The 16,037-nt window shown below is 40.0% G+C and overlaps 1 protein-coding gene across 1 annotated transcript; it reads right to left on the bottom strand.

Annotated features, from left to right (window-relative positions):
- Positions 1–404: 404 nt before the first annotated feature.
- Positions 405–15,520, bottom strand: si:dkeyp-84f3.5 (uncharacterized protein LOC334144 homolog). Its single transcript, XM_012818151.3, has 2 exons — positions 14,969–15,520; positions 405–3,128 (listed from the first exon to the last, which is right to left on the bottom strand). The coding sequence occupies exon 2, from the start codon at positions 2,745–2,747 to the stop codon at positions 1,008–1,010; it is 1,740 nt and encodes a 579-aa protein (XP_012673605.1). The 5' UTR covers positions 2,748–3,128; positions 14,969–15,520; the 3' UTR covers positions 405–1,007.
- Between the last annotated feature and the right edge of the window lie 517 nt (positions 15,521–16,037).

Genomic DNA, 16,037 nt, shown 5'->3' with positions numbered 1-16,037 from the left:
CATTATCCCTCATCTCCCTAACTGGCTAGGAAGTTTGATTCACTTTCTCTATGTAGGCCTTTGCCATTATCCCTCATCTCCCTAACTGGCTAGGAAGTTTGATTCACTTTCTCTATGTAGGCACCTTTGTCTTGCCGTCATTTAAGCACTTGGGACATTAACCACTGGCATTTTGAGCACAATGTACTTGCTTTTTTGTAACCAGGCATACATGGCATTTAGTGGGGACATATAGTTGAGTACAGTAGGTTTACAAAGTGTGTGAAATGACTTTTTTTTGGTCTTCCAAAAATGGTTGAGTAACTGATGAAACGCAGAACTAGTAAATCATCACTTCAGCAACCATCATGAATGCCTCCAGTGAGGTCCAAGTTCATTCGTTAGTCAAAAGTACACAAGTTCACTTAAGAAGAAACATTTAGATTTAATTCACACAGTAAAAACAGTTTGCTAAGCCAACATTCCTTCGTCCATTCTGTTGTGGCCAGAATAATGGCCGCATTGGCAGAAATAAAATTCACAATGATTGAGAAGATCGACTGGCATTTGGATCTAGCACAGCATTTAAAAGTCTCATGGGTGTTTATCCACCCCAATGATCCACACATACGGTCTAATATCATGCACAATGAACGCCACATCAAATGTCCTGTCTTCTGAAATCTACCAACAAGGAGTTTATGTAGATGTATGGGGATGGCAGAAGCACAAAAGCAAGTAAGAAATAGTGTGATGACTGATAAATCTAAAACCTATCCATGATTTTGGCACTGCACACTGTTATAGAAAAGGGACACCATGTGCTAAAACACTAATTAAGAGACATTGATAGTCAAGTGTAACATACAAAGGCAAACAACAGTCCTTTGTTTAAAATATAGGACTATGAAGACATTTTGGAATAAGATTCTTGCCTTCGTAAGCAAGAAACAGCAGGGCTACAATTGTACATGATCAGTAATTGTAGTTAACTTGTTGTCGTTCACACATGAAATCCTCACCCAAAGTTAACCATGCTCACGCTGATGTTTCATGAACATTTTCATGGAAGAAAAGGTTTGGGCACACACCGTGCATTCATACAGCACTTCAGCATTCACACTCTCATCACCTTCAGGATTTGCATCTTCATCATCAACTGTATCGTCAGTGTCCTCTGATTCCACGTTGTCATCCTTACTGGTATCTGCAGTAGCTGATCCTTCTTTTCCTACCTCGGAAGATGCCTCATGGTCATGGGTTTTTAGATGGCGCTCAAGAGCCGATAGTTGTGAAAAACGGCACCGACAGTGAGTACATTTGTGTAGCTGTCGAGCTGGTTCTCTTTTGTGGTAACGTTGATGCCGTTGGTAAACACTAAGCAAACCAAACACTTTACCACAATCACGACACTTAAAAGACAATCGTACCTTAGGAGGACCAGATTTCTCTTTTGCCCCTGAGGATTCATTGCTTGGACTTTCTAAATCTAAATCCTTTTCGGCTACTTGTTCCTCTGAAGCATTCTTTTCTGGTGACTCTTTGTGCTTGTTAGAATTCTCATCAGCTGTAGCTGTCAGTTCTGATTTATGGTACATGGCTATATGCCTGGTGACATCACATCTTTGTGGAAAGTGTCTCCCACAGTAGACACAAGTGTGCAGAGTTCCCTTATGGTACCGGTTGTGACGAGAAAGACTACTTGAGTGCACAAATACACGGTGGCAGTGTTTGCATGGATACAATTTAGTGTGGCTTTGGTGGGACCCACGTGATCGACCCCGCATCCTTCTTGACCTGGGAGCATCCGACCTATGAATCTGTTGCTTGGGTGTGAAAGATCTGTTTACGTTATCAGATGGGGACCGTCTTGTTGTAGCCTTTGATTCCACTGTTTTTGATTTGTCCTCCTTTGTCTGGTGCGACAAATGATGTTGTTTGAGGTCCGACAGTATCTGGAAGCTTTTTCCACACAAACCACATCGGTATGCTCTGTCAGCACTGTTTTTAGGAGAAGGGTCACTGGGTACCTTCTCATCAATGATCGATTCAGTGGTGTCTGTAGGCACAATTTTTTTGAGGGAGTGACTGATGAGATGGCTCTGTAGGTCAGATAGCCAAAAAAAGTGCAATTCACATAACTTGCACTGATAGAACTTCCCAATATTGTTTTCCTGAGTCTTTGCAAGTTTGCTGGAATTCCTGGCCACAAGCGATCCGTGCCATTCTTTTTGGTGAACTGATAAAGTCTCCTGTTTTAGGAATCTTTTTCCACAGTGTCCACAACTATAGAATTTCTCATGAGCATGATCTTGAAGATGTTCCCGAAGAGACTCTCTGTCAGAATGAACCTTGCAGCACAAGGTACATTTGTATCCTTGCCCCAATGAATGATACCGCTGATGCTGTTGTACACTTAACTTACTACTAAATACTTGGCCGCATCTTTCACATGGAAAAAGCTTGGTGCCATTTTCTGATGACCCTGTGGTGGACTGTGACTGGGGATCAGTAAACTGACTTGATACTTTGTCCAATCTCTCAACTACAGTAAGTGTTCCATTTTTATGAAGAGCAAACTCTATGGCAGTTTCAAAGTCATTACTGGTAGCATCAAACTGCAATGAATCTGAAGGTCCATGAATGGCCATATGACTGACTAGTCTGGAGTACTGCACAAAACCTTCTCCACATTCTGTACAAATGAAAGCATCTGCCTCTCCTGCCAACTCCTGGGAGGAGCAATAATCCAGAAAGGGGTCTTCCATGATTAAGGGACCGGGGTCCAGTCCAGACTTTTTGTGGATACTAGTATATTCACAGTTTTCAATAGTTTGATAACCACTGTAACATTATGTGCATAATTTTGTATCAACATCAACCCATCACTGGTCCTTTCCATCACAGTCCCAATTACCATACATTACAAGGTTGTCCATTCATGATTACTGTATAGTATACATTACAAGGTAGTTCATTCGTTTCCCTCCATTGAAATCAAAGAGATGTGAGAATGTGAACTTTCTTCATGAGCAACATTATCACAAGTTGCAACACTCATCCATAATCACTACCGTAGAGTAAGAAGGGGACATTTGACCATCAGGAAACACTTGAACATCTTCTTGTCATCACATGACATTTAGAATCTGGAAGGAATTGAAAAGAAAAGATTAAGAGAGCATTCCACTAAAATAAGTTAACATTTTAATCAATCTTCTTATTTCTCTGCGTCCGCAGCTCCTAACTCAAGACTTAGGGTTAGTACAAAGGAACACTGAGTTCAAAAATATAACAGGTCTTGTTGTCAAATTCATAGACAAGCCTAGTCACTGACTAATCAGAACCACTACAAACATTGGAATCTGGAGTATGATTCATCTAGACAACCATACTTGGGTTCAGACCATGGGTACCATACCCATTGCTTGCAATTGGGGAAAGCATATGAAAGGGTCTAAAACTAGGCAACTACTAAGGCATGCAAAAGCTTGCAAACGTCAACAAAAGCACAATGTTAAACTACGCTTATTACTGCCCGTGCACACAACGCATTTGACCAGGCGTAATTCGTCTTGCTCTCATTGGGATTGAATGGCAGACGAAATTACAGCTGTTTGCCCGTCAAGAAGAATACGCCTCTGCATCCGAGATTCAAAGTTGGCGACTTTATGCAAATGCGAAACACGCGAGAGCCAATCAGTTCGGGGGTGTGTGTGATTTGGAAGCCTACGTTGTTCAGAGGGGCGGGAGTAATCAGAAAAATCAATCCAAGATGGCGGTGTCTCGGGAGTCTGTTACTGGGAAATATTTTACATTACTTTTTATATGTCTACATAGACTCGGTTTGTTGTTTATATGCTACACGAATGCTGTCAGGGCAAACAGAATATTGTAGGTCTTAACTGAAGCTCTCGACAATTATTGTTAGCTTGCTGCTAACACTTTAACTGAAAATCCATTAGATCACATAGTAGCTAGCTAGCTGCTAATAAGTTACATATAACATTTGCATGCTGATATGAATTATATGGTGTTTCTGTAGAACATGAGTTGTTGTCAACATAAACAATTGATTGTTGTTAACTTTGCTAATGAACATATTTGGGGCAAATAATCCACAAACTACCTATTTAGCTCTTTAGCATCCTAGCCGCCAGCCAGGCGCTGTACTGCAACTGAACTTGCTACTTTACAGCCAAACGTGATTTTTCTGACCACCCGTCTAACTGCACCGGCAGTTAGACGAACGCAGCATCCGAGGGGTAACATTAGTTGGCAACATGGTGCTAGTGAGGTTTCCACTACAGAACTACATTTTCCATAGACTGGTTGCTTCAGGTACCAGTCAACCCTCCAAGGGCTTGATGGAACCAAATATGGCTATTCTACTGTTGGAAGAGACATGAACAAATGTGGCATTATTTTGTATCTGTAACTCATACCCCTGAATGTGTACTCTGTCTGTCTCACTGAGACCTGAACCATTTGCATTAGAAGCCCTTCCCCCCAGATAGCCTCCTTCCTGCCATCACCCTTTGTCCTTTGTTCTCCCCCCATAGGTGAACCCCTCCACCTCACTGTCCCCCCCCTTCCTGCCATCACCTATAGGGTGTGGTCTCACCTCCCCCCTTTGGATTCTACCTGACTGAATGGTATAAATGAAAACACATTGATACAATCAGGTAGGCCATTCTCTGAGCGACACACTCAGAGAGAATCTCCAGGCTGAAATAAATTCCTGACTGCGTCTTCCGGTCCGTTCTTTAAATTTGGCGTGCTCATTTAGATTCTATCAGGTTGTTGGGCAGCTTAACTGACTGCTTCCTGACAGGGTTTCAATCCCTAGGCACTGGTACTGTACACTCTTGGTGCTGCAAATGGGAAACAAATACAGTGGCTCAGACAGTCATAGACAGTTCCAGAAAAAATGACACATTGCCTCAGCAGCACAGAAGGGATGGGTGTAATTTGCTTCGGTCGTCACCTTTTGCAGGATCTGCGTAGACCTCTACAGAGTAGACTAAACCAGTGTTTCTCCACCCGTGGGTGGCAACCCAACTTTGTGTCATGGCAAGATCTGAATAGGTTGTGAGCACGACCAACCAACCTGCTCCTAAATGCTAATCCACAATCAGATTTCTCACCCCCAATTCAAATTTATATAAACGGATCCAGGATCTGCAATTGCTTAACGTAAAACTACTTAAAGCAACAATAAGGAGTTCTGTTCCAAAACTAGCAAGCCAACTAACCTACAAGGTATGCAAAAACCTTGCAAACCCCACTAACAGCCCAGTTGACACTGATAGAAGCTTGCCAACACACTAAATGGTGTCTTTAGGCAGTATAGCTGGCAATGTCATGCTGTGAAAGCTTTTCTTCCATTTTTGCAGGGTGTTCCAGCCCGGAACACAGAACTGCATAGGGCATATCCTGGATGGCTAGTGGGAAAGATACAGGTGTTTATCTGTCCTTCACATAACCATATGCTATCAAAATTAATTTGGGGATGGTACCAAAACTAGTTGCCTATAATTGTGAAATTGTTGCATAGTGTTACTTTAACACTCAACCACTCATAAGCCTACCTCCAGATGTACTGGCACGTCCAATCAGATTTGTTTGATTCGTGTTGATTGGCGTAGATTACAGATTGCACTGCATGCTTGATCACTGCACTGTACTCTCGCCTCAATGACAGGCAAACATTAAGCATAGTGCCAAGAATACAAGCTTGGCACTATTTTTTAAGCTTTTGTCAGGATGTTTTATCAGCTGTTATTCTGCTCTCCAGGGGCAAAGTGTTAACCTGCGTTAATTATCTTAAAAGCAAATTGGCAGCTTTTCTTGTGGATAAATGATTCGACCAAACTGACTTTCAAAGTTGACGTTGTGACGACCCCGCCTCCTCTGGTTGCTGGGCTGGCTGCTTGTCTTTGTCTGTGTGTTTTGTGTTGCAGATGCCCAGCAGGTGTGGTCGGGTCTTCATTTATTGGGAACACCTGGGCCCGGTGTTCCCAGTACTATAAGAGCACACCCCACTGGTTCCAGAGAGAGAGAGAGAGAAAGGGGAAACTCTGCGCCCTACGCTCCCAATGCTTGTCTTTGTGTTTCTTCTTACTATACAACACCCCACTCACTGATCTATGAGGCATGCATACACGCCAACACTACTGATTTACTGACTGCCACACCTCACCGTAGTTTGATATGTTTAGTTGTTCTTGTTAGTTTCAAATAAATGAATGGTTATTTTGCTTTAACTCTGTGTGACCTCCCATTATTTGTCATGGTTCTTGAGCCGGGCATGACAACGTGGAAACAGTGGTTTACTAGTATCCTGCTTTTGCTAACCATACAATCAGAGTGCTTTTGCCTTTCAGTACCACATATTTATGCGAGGCAGGCTTCTCTGCTCTCACCCAGCTTAAGAATAAAATCCGAAGCAAACTGAATGCTAGAAACATTCCAGTCATTTTGAGAACAAATTCAAGTGTTCTACGGCCTTCAGAAGCTGAGATACAGATGCGCTGGACGGACGTGCACACGCGCTAAAAGGGTGTGGCAAAATCTCAATGTTCGCTCGGGTTACAGTAAACGACAGCACCCTAGTTTTGTTCCTCATGGTCAAATTAGCCATAAACCGTTGAGAAAAGTCGTGCTGCTCATAATGCATACTCAACTTGAGCCTGCTACTGGAGTACTTGGTGAATAGCAAGGAGTACGGTTAATGTAACTAGAGATAATTATGGGACAATTTGAATCTACAGTTGAAATGAATAAATATCCATGAATGAATAAAGGTGGCAATGATATCTGCAGGTAGCAACTGATATATGACCATCACTTTAGGGTCAGGTTTGAACAGTTTACTGGGCTATAGTCTGATCAATATTCTAAGTCCAGATCTCTTTACTTCTCTGCAAGAACAACTCAAAAAAGTTGCCAAATCATCTCACACCTTGCATATAATGAATGGCCTAAATCTGTTAAAAATCCTCTTTAGTATCGGCATTAAATAAAACATCCATTATATCAGTGGCCTCTTCCAAATTGTCTTCATGGACCAATTAACACAAGCAAGATCTTTTACTTTCGTACCTGTAAGTACCACCTTTTCCATATCAATAGTCTTATCCTATGGCTCTGTCAACAGAGAATCAGATAACAATATTGGCAAATTTTCCAGTGATGGAGATACCGCCCCACGCCAAGACACTGCCCCCACCAAAGGCTGTTACTCAGTCGATACAACAATCAGTATAGCGTTCTCCACGTCGTCTCCATACTTTGACCCTGCATGAGGAGGAGGTGCCAGGCTGAGGCTCCTGACGGTGTATTAAATTAATGAAGGGTAAAATTCTTGGGGGAACCTTAACCCTAGAACCTTCAGATTGCAAGCCAAACACCTTGCCACTGAGCCACCAGACACATTTCACATCAATGTTTGCTTGGCAGGGAAGTTCTTGAAACACATTGATACATTATAATTTGAATTAATTTTAGAGTTTAGATCTTAAATTGATACTTTTTGCACAATTTTATGTATATTTGAAAAAGTATGAATTTAGGTATTTGTAAGGCACAGTAGCAACAGCAGATTCAAGCCTAAGACCTTTGAGCATTGAGACAGAGTGTAGACCTTGAGGACCCATGATTGTTTTAAAAGCATGAGTTCAGGTATTCGTGACTAAGGCCCAGTGGCAACAGCAGGTCCCAGACTAAGACCTTTGAGCATTGAGATTTTTGAGATTCAAAACTTGAGACAAGACGCACAATGGTAGAATCAGGTCTCAAACTCTGAATCTTTGGATTGCAAGACAGGCACTTTGCCACTGGGAAAGACATGGATGGACAATAGGAAGACCAGGAATTGCCAGGAAGATGATGAGAACGGGGAGGGCCCTGAGTGAAGAAAAGGTGTTCAAGTTTAACCCTGACTGGCTGAGGAGCGTCGAGTGGGTTGAGGGTCAATGACGTGACGCCTATATTTTCTGTCCAACTGCATTTTTTTCAGTTAAAAAATGGTTTAAATGCATAAAAAGATACCATATATATGTAGTACCTCTCCCATATATGTACTCACTTTAATTTTCCAAAAAACATTAGTTATTTGTAATTTTTCTGTTATTTAAAATGTCAAAATATCATGTGGTGCGACCGTCCGGCCATGACTGCTGTTGTGAAAACTTCTTTGAAATTACTCTAAATCTATTCAAATTTATTTTCTGCCCTATTTGGCATGATATCCCAAGTGTTTTGTAGTCCTGTACAAAATTGCAAAGCATTTGTATTTATATTTCCATCATAATGTACAACCAAACTTTGTCCGATGATGTCCATTTTATGAAATATCATGTGGTGCGACCATCAAGAAACGACCACTTTGGGACAATTATGTTGCAACTTCCTGTTTTTGAATGGATTTCATCATTGACCAGCTTTCCAAGGACCCATGGAATCAGCAACAGGTTTGTAACTTTCTCTCAAATTTGGAAAAAAATAACCTTTTTAACAGATGGTATGTAGTTGCCATATTTCGATATCATGTGGTGCGACCTCAAAAAAACAATGAATTTTAAGTTATTTCTACAAATATATATTTTGATTATAAATTTCATTGTGACCTTTTGTGCTAAGCTAGCTTGTTTTGTTTAGGTGGCCAATGCTGTGCCTGTAAATTTTGACTGAACTTGAAAATATCATGTGGTGCGACCAAATATCATGTGGTGCGACCATTGCAGAGTGTTTTCCATGATAGATATATGTCCTAGATTGGCAGTTTTTGTGCTTTAATATTCAATTGATGATTTATATGCATTAAGTACTTTATTTAAGTAATATTTGGAATAGATTTTTATGCAATTTGAGTAATCTTTTCCTAATATTTCAGAAACAACGTTTTATGTTTAAGCTTTCTACAATATCATGAGTAAAAACAAAAAATATAATTTAGAGCATTTCATTTCACTTTAGTAATTATGCATTTATTAGTAATTTATTATTTATTTATGTATTAATTTATTTATAACTGTTTTAATCTATTTGACCAGATGCCAGACAGCCTCCGCCATGATGAGGAGGGAGTGTGGGCACACCTGGAGCCCATACTGAAAGAGCTTCATGCAATCTGTCCAAAGATTACAGTTCTACATGTAGTCAGTGATGGACCTGTGGTTGAATCCGCTGTAAAGACGTCATGGAGCATGCGCATAAAGTGACAGAAGACAGAAGTCGACATCGAACTAGCAATCTACCGATTGCTGAACGACTTCTGAAATCACTGTTACCACAGCACTCCAACAGGACTAGTTTGAATCGTGCACTTCGCCATAACCCTCGTTTGTGTTAAATAACTGTTTTGAAACTTCCGTCTATAATACAAATCTTTTCACGCCAGATTTTCTCATATAGGCTATTGCGGACACAAAAAAAAACTGTTTTGAACAATGGTCTGATAATAGATTAAGCAGTGATGGATTAAAGTGTGGCTTGTTAATGTCATCCCTTTCCTTACCAGCTTCTTAACGATTTAGTTTATGTTGTTGCTGTTATGAAGTGAAGCAGGGTTAATTAGGGTTCAGGCTGAGGTTGCGAGGCGGGGCGTGGGGCGTTCATGTGGGGCAATTACGTCATCGGGTTAGAAAATGTGTGGATCAGGTGTCCACACGAAAACAGATCCGCTGGTGGGTTGGAATCTTTCCACTCGAGACCGGTTTCAAAAGGTTGCGGATTCAGTGACCCAATCCGCCGGGTTCGTGTGGACGGAAGGCAGATCCGACAACAGTTCGTTCCGGATTCAGGCAATCCAGGTTCCGCGTGGACGGGCCCTTAAGATTCACCAGGTTTTGCTTTCACAAGCGGCACAAGTAAGTCATAGGCAGGTGTCATGCTTTTGAAGCATGCAGAAATGAATACATGCCTATGTTACCAGCTGAGGGAAACCATGTGCCACACTGAAGGTCCCTCAAGCACTCCTGAGCCACCAGGGAGCAAGCTAGTCTTCAAGACCTGAATGGCAAGTTTGACACGATTTTTATATAAAAAAAATGTTTATGTATTATTTGTGTTCATGAAAATTCTAAGAATTTTTGAATACAATCTGGTTTTAATCTATGTTTTGTATGGAATTTATTGTTTATTGATCTCTTTAAACGATAGGAGGTTTTCACATCATTTGGAGCGACCACTCATCATGTGGTGCGACCAATAATAGCAATCACTGTATTTAATTCTTAATAAAATATATTTTTTTGGGGGCTGAAATATTAATCACTAATACAGTATGCTTAAGTGAATGGTATTTTTTAAACATTTCTATCAGTTTTATGCGCTTTACAGGAAAAATAAGTCTGTAAACTACACTTAAGAAGGGGTCTTAAGACATAATGGAACAAAAATATGAGATCATTACATACAAAAACTCAAAAGAAATGCAAATACTGTCTCTAAACACTTTATATTACTGATAACTTGTTAAAAAATGTCAAGTATGTTAAGGAAATTAATTAGTTTTAAGATAAATCACGGTCGCACCAGATGACATTTTTTAAGGCCATGGCCAATTTATCTAGATGAAAAATCACTAAAATCACTTAATTTAAATGTACGTGTACACAACATTCTAAATGTTTGAAAAATTGCAATAAATATTCTTATTTTTTGTATTTTAAAATTGGCTTGTTGAAAATCCTTATACGTCATTGACCCTTGAATATGAAAAATCTAGTAGTATGCTGTTCTGCAGTGGGCTGTTCTGCAGGATTTGTAAGGGATCCCCCCTTATCACTTGCAGACGGTACTCTTTGGCTCCAGAAACCTGCATATGAGGCACAAATCAGTGATCTACCAACATGTCCCTGCAGCATTTACACAGCAGGGATGTGTTCACGGGGATGCGTTCAGTCACAGCCCAACAGTCCGCGCAGTCAAATGCACTGCTGGCAGGCAAGTGGCCTTGAGAACTCAGGAAGCTGTTTGGCAATTGATGTGCTGAACATTGGCTGTCTAGTAGAAAATGGTCAAGGTAGCAAGGCTACAAAGCCTGGCCAAGCCAATCTGAGGTATGCCCCATATAAAATTCAACTTAGCATATTGAAAATATATTAAAACATATAACAATGTTTCCCGTCAATTTTGTGTTAGTCATTCCTAGTTTTTCCAATTGGTTCATGGGATCTGTTTAATAGAATAATAGTGATGTATTATGTTTAAGTCTTTAAAAACAGAACTGACTACGCCCTAATTTTTGTCTGTGCTCCTAGATTTGTTTAACTTGGGTGCACACGTGCATCTTGGGAAAAAAGTATGTGTAGAGCCCTGATGTTAGAATAAATGAATGTTAGCCTACATAAATACGGACTGCAGCATCATTTGTCAAGGAGCTTATCAATACTTCAATACTGACCCGTCAGAAACTGATACCGATTTAGTACCGGTTCTCAATACCCATACCTAGTTTACGATAGTCCAAAAGTACCGAAATGGCTCACACAACTACCCCCCACTAATATCCCAAGCAATGGCTGGAGGTGTCATTTCCAATGGCAGGCAGTGTTATTTCCAAATGAAACATTTTTATTGTGCATTCCCATGAAGATAATCATGACTGGAAAACACTTCAGAGAACAAGAGTTTAAATCGTTATGCTTTTAACATAAATTTAATTTCATGGTTAGTTAACGTTAGATTTGCTACATTAATTTGCAGCAACGACTGCGTGGCATGCTGTCATTTTCTGATCTACTGGGGCCTTTGCTTTTTCAGTCATTATTGTATAGCCTACTAATACTATGCCTGTTTTGCCAATGATTGCAATTATAAAATGATTGAACATAGGCTAATACGCTGCTGGCCATTAAAGGGAAACTTTGGGATTTTATAACCTGGGCCCTATTTTCCCCCCATCTTTGTTCATATAGTCAGACACTTCTAATTACAGTCAAGGGTTAGGCTTACTGAATACAGGACCAACGTTGATTGTTTTTGTCCCTAGTAAACATGCAGACCTAAAAAGATGTGGAAATAGGACCCAGGTTAAACATTTGCAGGGAAACTTGGGGATTGTTTTTGGTCTTTGCCTATATAGGATACCATTGGGGTCTTCTCTCCGAAAAGCCTATAAAGCCACAAATCTCTTTATTTGCTCTCCTTTTCCCAATTTGATACCAAGATAAAACGAATATCTGTGTTTTGTATTATTTAGCATGCAAGTCACCGCACAATAACTTCTAGGCATAGTGACAGTCCATCTCCCAATCGCTGCCAGTCACTTTTTCCAGCTTTGTTTTCAACCAAAAAAAGGGATGCCAAAAATACCTCACATTCAAGTCATGTTACTCTGGTCTCTCTCATACTGGTCAATGCAGATTGGTTAAAGACGAGTCCAATGGTTTCAAAATGAACCTGAGGTCTATGCCCATTAAAATGCAACAATCATGTCATTGCAAATGGGCTGCCTTGTTAAACACTATAGGCCTATGTACAACACAAACTGAACATCAGGAACTAGGCTATCCCCTCATCACGGTAGTCGTGAACGTATGTGCACATCACCATACCGTTTAACACTGCCGTAAGCCAAGACATATTTTCAAAATAATGACAATAACCCACCTGGTAGCATACCAACCTGCTAGCTAAATGATGAGCTGTTAGAAAATATGTTATCAGCTAAGAAGTAAAGACTGACTTACATAGCTAAATACAGCCGATAAATGCAGATTGGTTAAAGACGAGTCCAATGGTTTCAAAATGAACCTGAGGTCTATGCCCATTAAAATGCAACAATCATGTCATTGCAAATGGGCTGCCTTGTTAAACACTATAGGCCTATGTACAACACAAACTGAACATCAGGAACTAGGCCATCCCCTCATCACGGTAGTCGAAGTAACAATCTCTTTCAAAAACACCGGATGATTGCATTCAAAATATATACATATATACAGCTCCAACCCAATTTAATTTTACAACGATGCCATTGTCCTCATGATCTATGACTATCTGGTATTTACAAGATCAATGAATTTACCCCTGATCAGACTAAGAGCAGATTCATCATGCCCACCAAATGCCACTTCTTGCTCTCCCATGTTCAACACCACACTGATTAGTCTCTTCATTATCTCATGTTTTTTAGTTACCTGGCTATGCTATTAGACGCTTAGACGCGATTCTTACTTTGCCAGATAGCTTTAATTCCATGCCCTCTCAAACAGCACGTATGGCCAACCGTACAGCCTCTTGTGTCTCATACTAGCAGTTTACCATGCAGTATTAGCAGTGTTGGGTAGAAAAAGTTCTTACTTTATTGCTGTTTTTTTGCACTCAAGTAATATCCGACGTTGGCCTCCCTTTCTCTTTAATATTAAGCTGTCGCTCAAATGACATCCATTGCTCACTACATTGATATCTGACCAACAACTAATTCTCTGGTTGAAATTCAGTCCCCCTCATTCAGTACAGTCAGTGCGGTATAACACTTCATGGTGATTGGCAAATAAAAAAAAAATAAAAAAAATAGGTGGGCATGAATCAGTTAAAGTAACACTATGAAGTTTCTGGAGCCGCCAGGTAAGGGGTTACTTTCTGCTGGACTATTCAGTAACTTATTTGCTGTCTTGCATTTTCTTGATGTTTGACTGTGTTAGGAAAGTTGTTGACTCGCTAGTTTGTCATAAACAAAGTAAGCAAATTTCAACATGTTTCGCTAAGTTTAACCTGCTAGCAAGACATCTCGTTAGCAAGCTTGTTATAACATGCTTGGACATTAATGCTTGTAATAAGTGCTCTTGCATCGGCTGTAATGTGTTTGTGATAGCTATGTTGGCAACAACTTTCCTAACACAGTCAAACATTTCTCCAGAAACTCCATAGTATTACTTTAAGCGACTGTTAAGAGAGAACAACGATATGACATCAAAAAGCTTTCCTGTCTCCATAAAATACAAGGTAGGCCACTATATTAAAATAGGTAATCACGTGAAATGTTTCATTGAAATGTATTTCAGGTGTTGTTATTGTTATAGATTTTTACCCCTCAACTCATTTCCTTTTGGGGAGGCAGGGCTTCCCCTGGCGTCCTTTAGGAGTCGCCACTGTTGGATTAGCAGTAGTTTCATTTTATTGTTACTTTATTAGTCCTATTTCCACTAATGTTGACGTTATATGTATTTTATGAAGCTAAAATGTGACGTACCTATTTCACGTAGTCTACATATCCTTACGCTATAACTTCCATTTGGGTTCCAAACGTTGCCGTATTTAACATACAGGTTGCATTTATATCAGTGCATGTACAGCACTTAGACAAAATATAATAAACGTTACAACAGCCAGCTAATTTCCTGCATATTAACCATAAGAAATGATCTACAGAATCTTGCATACAATCTATGCATGCATGTATGGTCGCCCACGTTTTAGGAATACAAGTCGGCTAGCTATATCAATCTAGCTAGTTAAGCTAGATAGCTAACTAACTACTAGAGTAGTTATAGATCAACCACAACTTTGGCTAACAACGAAACGTGAACGTATGTGCACATCACCATACCGTTTAACACTGCCGTAAGCCAAGACATATTTTCAAAATAATGACAATAACCCACCTGGTAACGTTAGCATACCAACCTGCTAGCTAAATTATGAGCTGTTAGAAAATATGTTATCAGCTAAGAGGTAAAGACTGACTTACATAGCTAAATACAGCCGATAAATCGATGTACTGTTTGTTATACAGTATTCGGTTTAAAAGACGAATTTGCAAGCTACCAACTGATGTTATGCTTGAAAGTGCAACGAGTTCGGCCAACTTAAAATAGCTAGCTAGCTAGCTAGAATGAGTCGGGTTAGCAAACAAATGTTGGTTATTCTTATACAGCTAACGTTATAGTTAGCTAGCTGCATAAGAGAGGCCTTTGCCTAAAAGCCCAGGGTTGTTCATTATTTAACTATATTGAATACACTAATACAGTTAACTTACCTCTACAGTTAGTTTAGCACTAACTAGTCCACATTAGGCACATCAATTAAGTTGAAACCTCTGCTCAATCGTCGACTTTCCCAACGTGATGCCATCCTGATAAGGTAGCTAGCATCTGGCTAGGTTTCCGATACACTAATTGTAAAACATCACCAGGGGGCGGAGAAACTCAAGTGTATACGCTTGTTTCCGCTACGTAATGAATGACTGAATTAAAGGATTCTAACTTCATGCCTCACCGAGTTTTCGGCGAGAGGCTTCTCAGCCTGGCTGCTAGATTAAACACTGCATTCATTGCATTTTAGAAACGATCCAGTGGGCCTCTGCCAGGGCGTGTGACTTTGTAGTCCTACTGTCCAAGGGTGCAACACTATAGACTTTGTAGTGCGAGCTGGTTCTGTGCGAGTGTCACCCAACTGTTTTGTGATTAACATAATATAATACTATATTACTCTGCAGGAGATACGTTCCCAGATCTCCCACGGAGAGTAGCGAACACCTATACTAATTTCTCTATGACTATTAGGCTACCACAACAAGAGTCAGCTACAAGCTAGAAGCACAAGTTAGCAGTTCGACCGAAATTGTAGTTTAGTCTAACATTAGACTTGTTTTATTACAGGTGAAGACTTCATAATGGGTAAAGCCTGTTCAAATGAAAGAGGATTTCAGTGGTTAGTCTTGTTCATTACAGCAAGTTTCATAACTAACATTGAATCTATGAATGCATCCATGTACATTAAACTTTCAGCCTCTTATTATAAGTATACTGAATATGACATATTAGGGCCACCATAAGCTTGATAAAATAGTTGCATGACAAAATAATTGATGTGTTTACTGAAGTCCTGTGGGCTGCTGTACAGCTGCAGAGCTGCAGCCACATTTTCAAATACAAACCCAAAGTCAATCTTCACGTATGTAATGTCATTTCATGCAAACATCTGTCTGCTTACTCCGAAAATGTACACAATAATATCACTTTCCTTATAAATCAGCTTTGTTCAAAATAAAACAAAAGGTAAAATTAGAAAAATATGACTCATTAAAAGAAACGCATATTCACTTA

This window comes from Clupea harengus, chromosome 11 (assembly GCF_900700415.2).
Source record: "Clupea harengus chromosome 11, Ch_v2.0.2, whole genome shotgun sequence".
NCBI classification, from domain to species: domain Eukaryota; kingdom Metazoa; phylum Chordata; class Actinopteri; order Clupeiformes; family Clupeidae; genus Clupea; species Clupea harengus.
The sequence above is the reverse complement of the archived record's forward strand: the minus strand, read 5'-3'. Positions and strand labels throughout refer to the sequence as shown.

Coding starts and splice junctions, on each gene's coding strand:
- si:dkeyp-84f3.5 (XM_012818151.3), bottom strand. CDS start 2,747: ATGGAAGACCCCTTTCTGGATTATTGCTCCTCCCAGGAGTTGGCAGGA.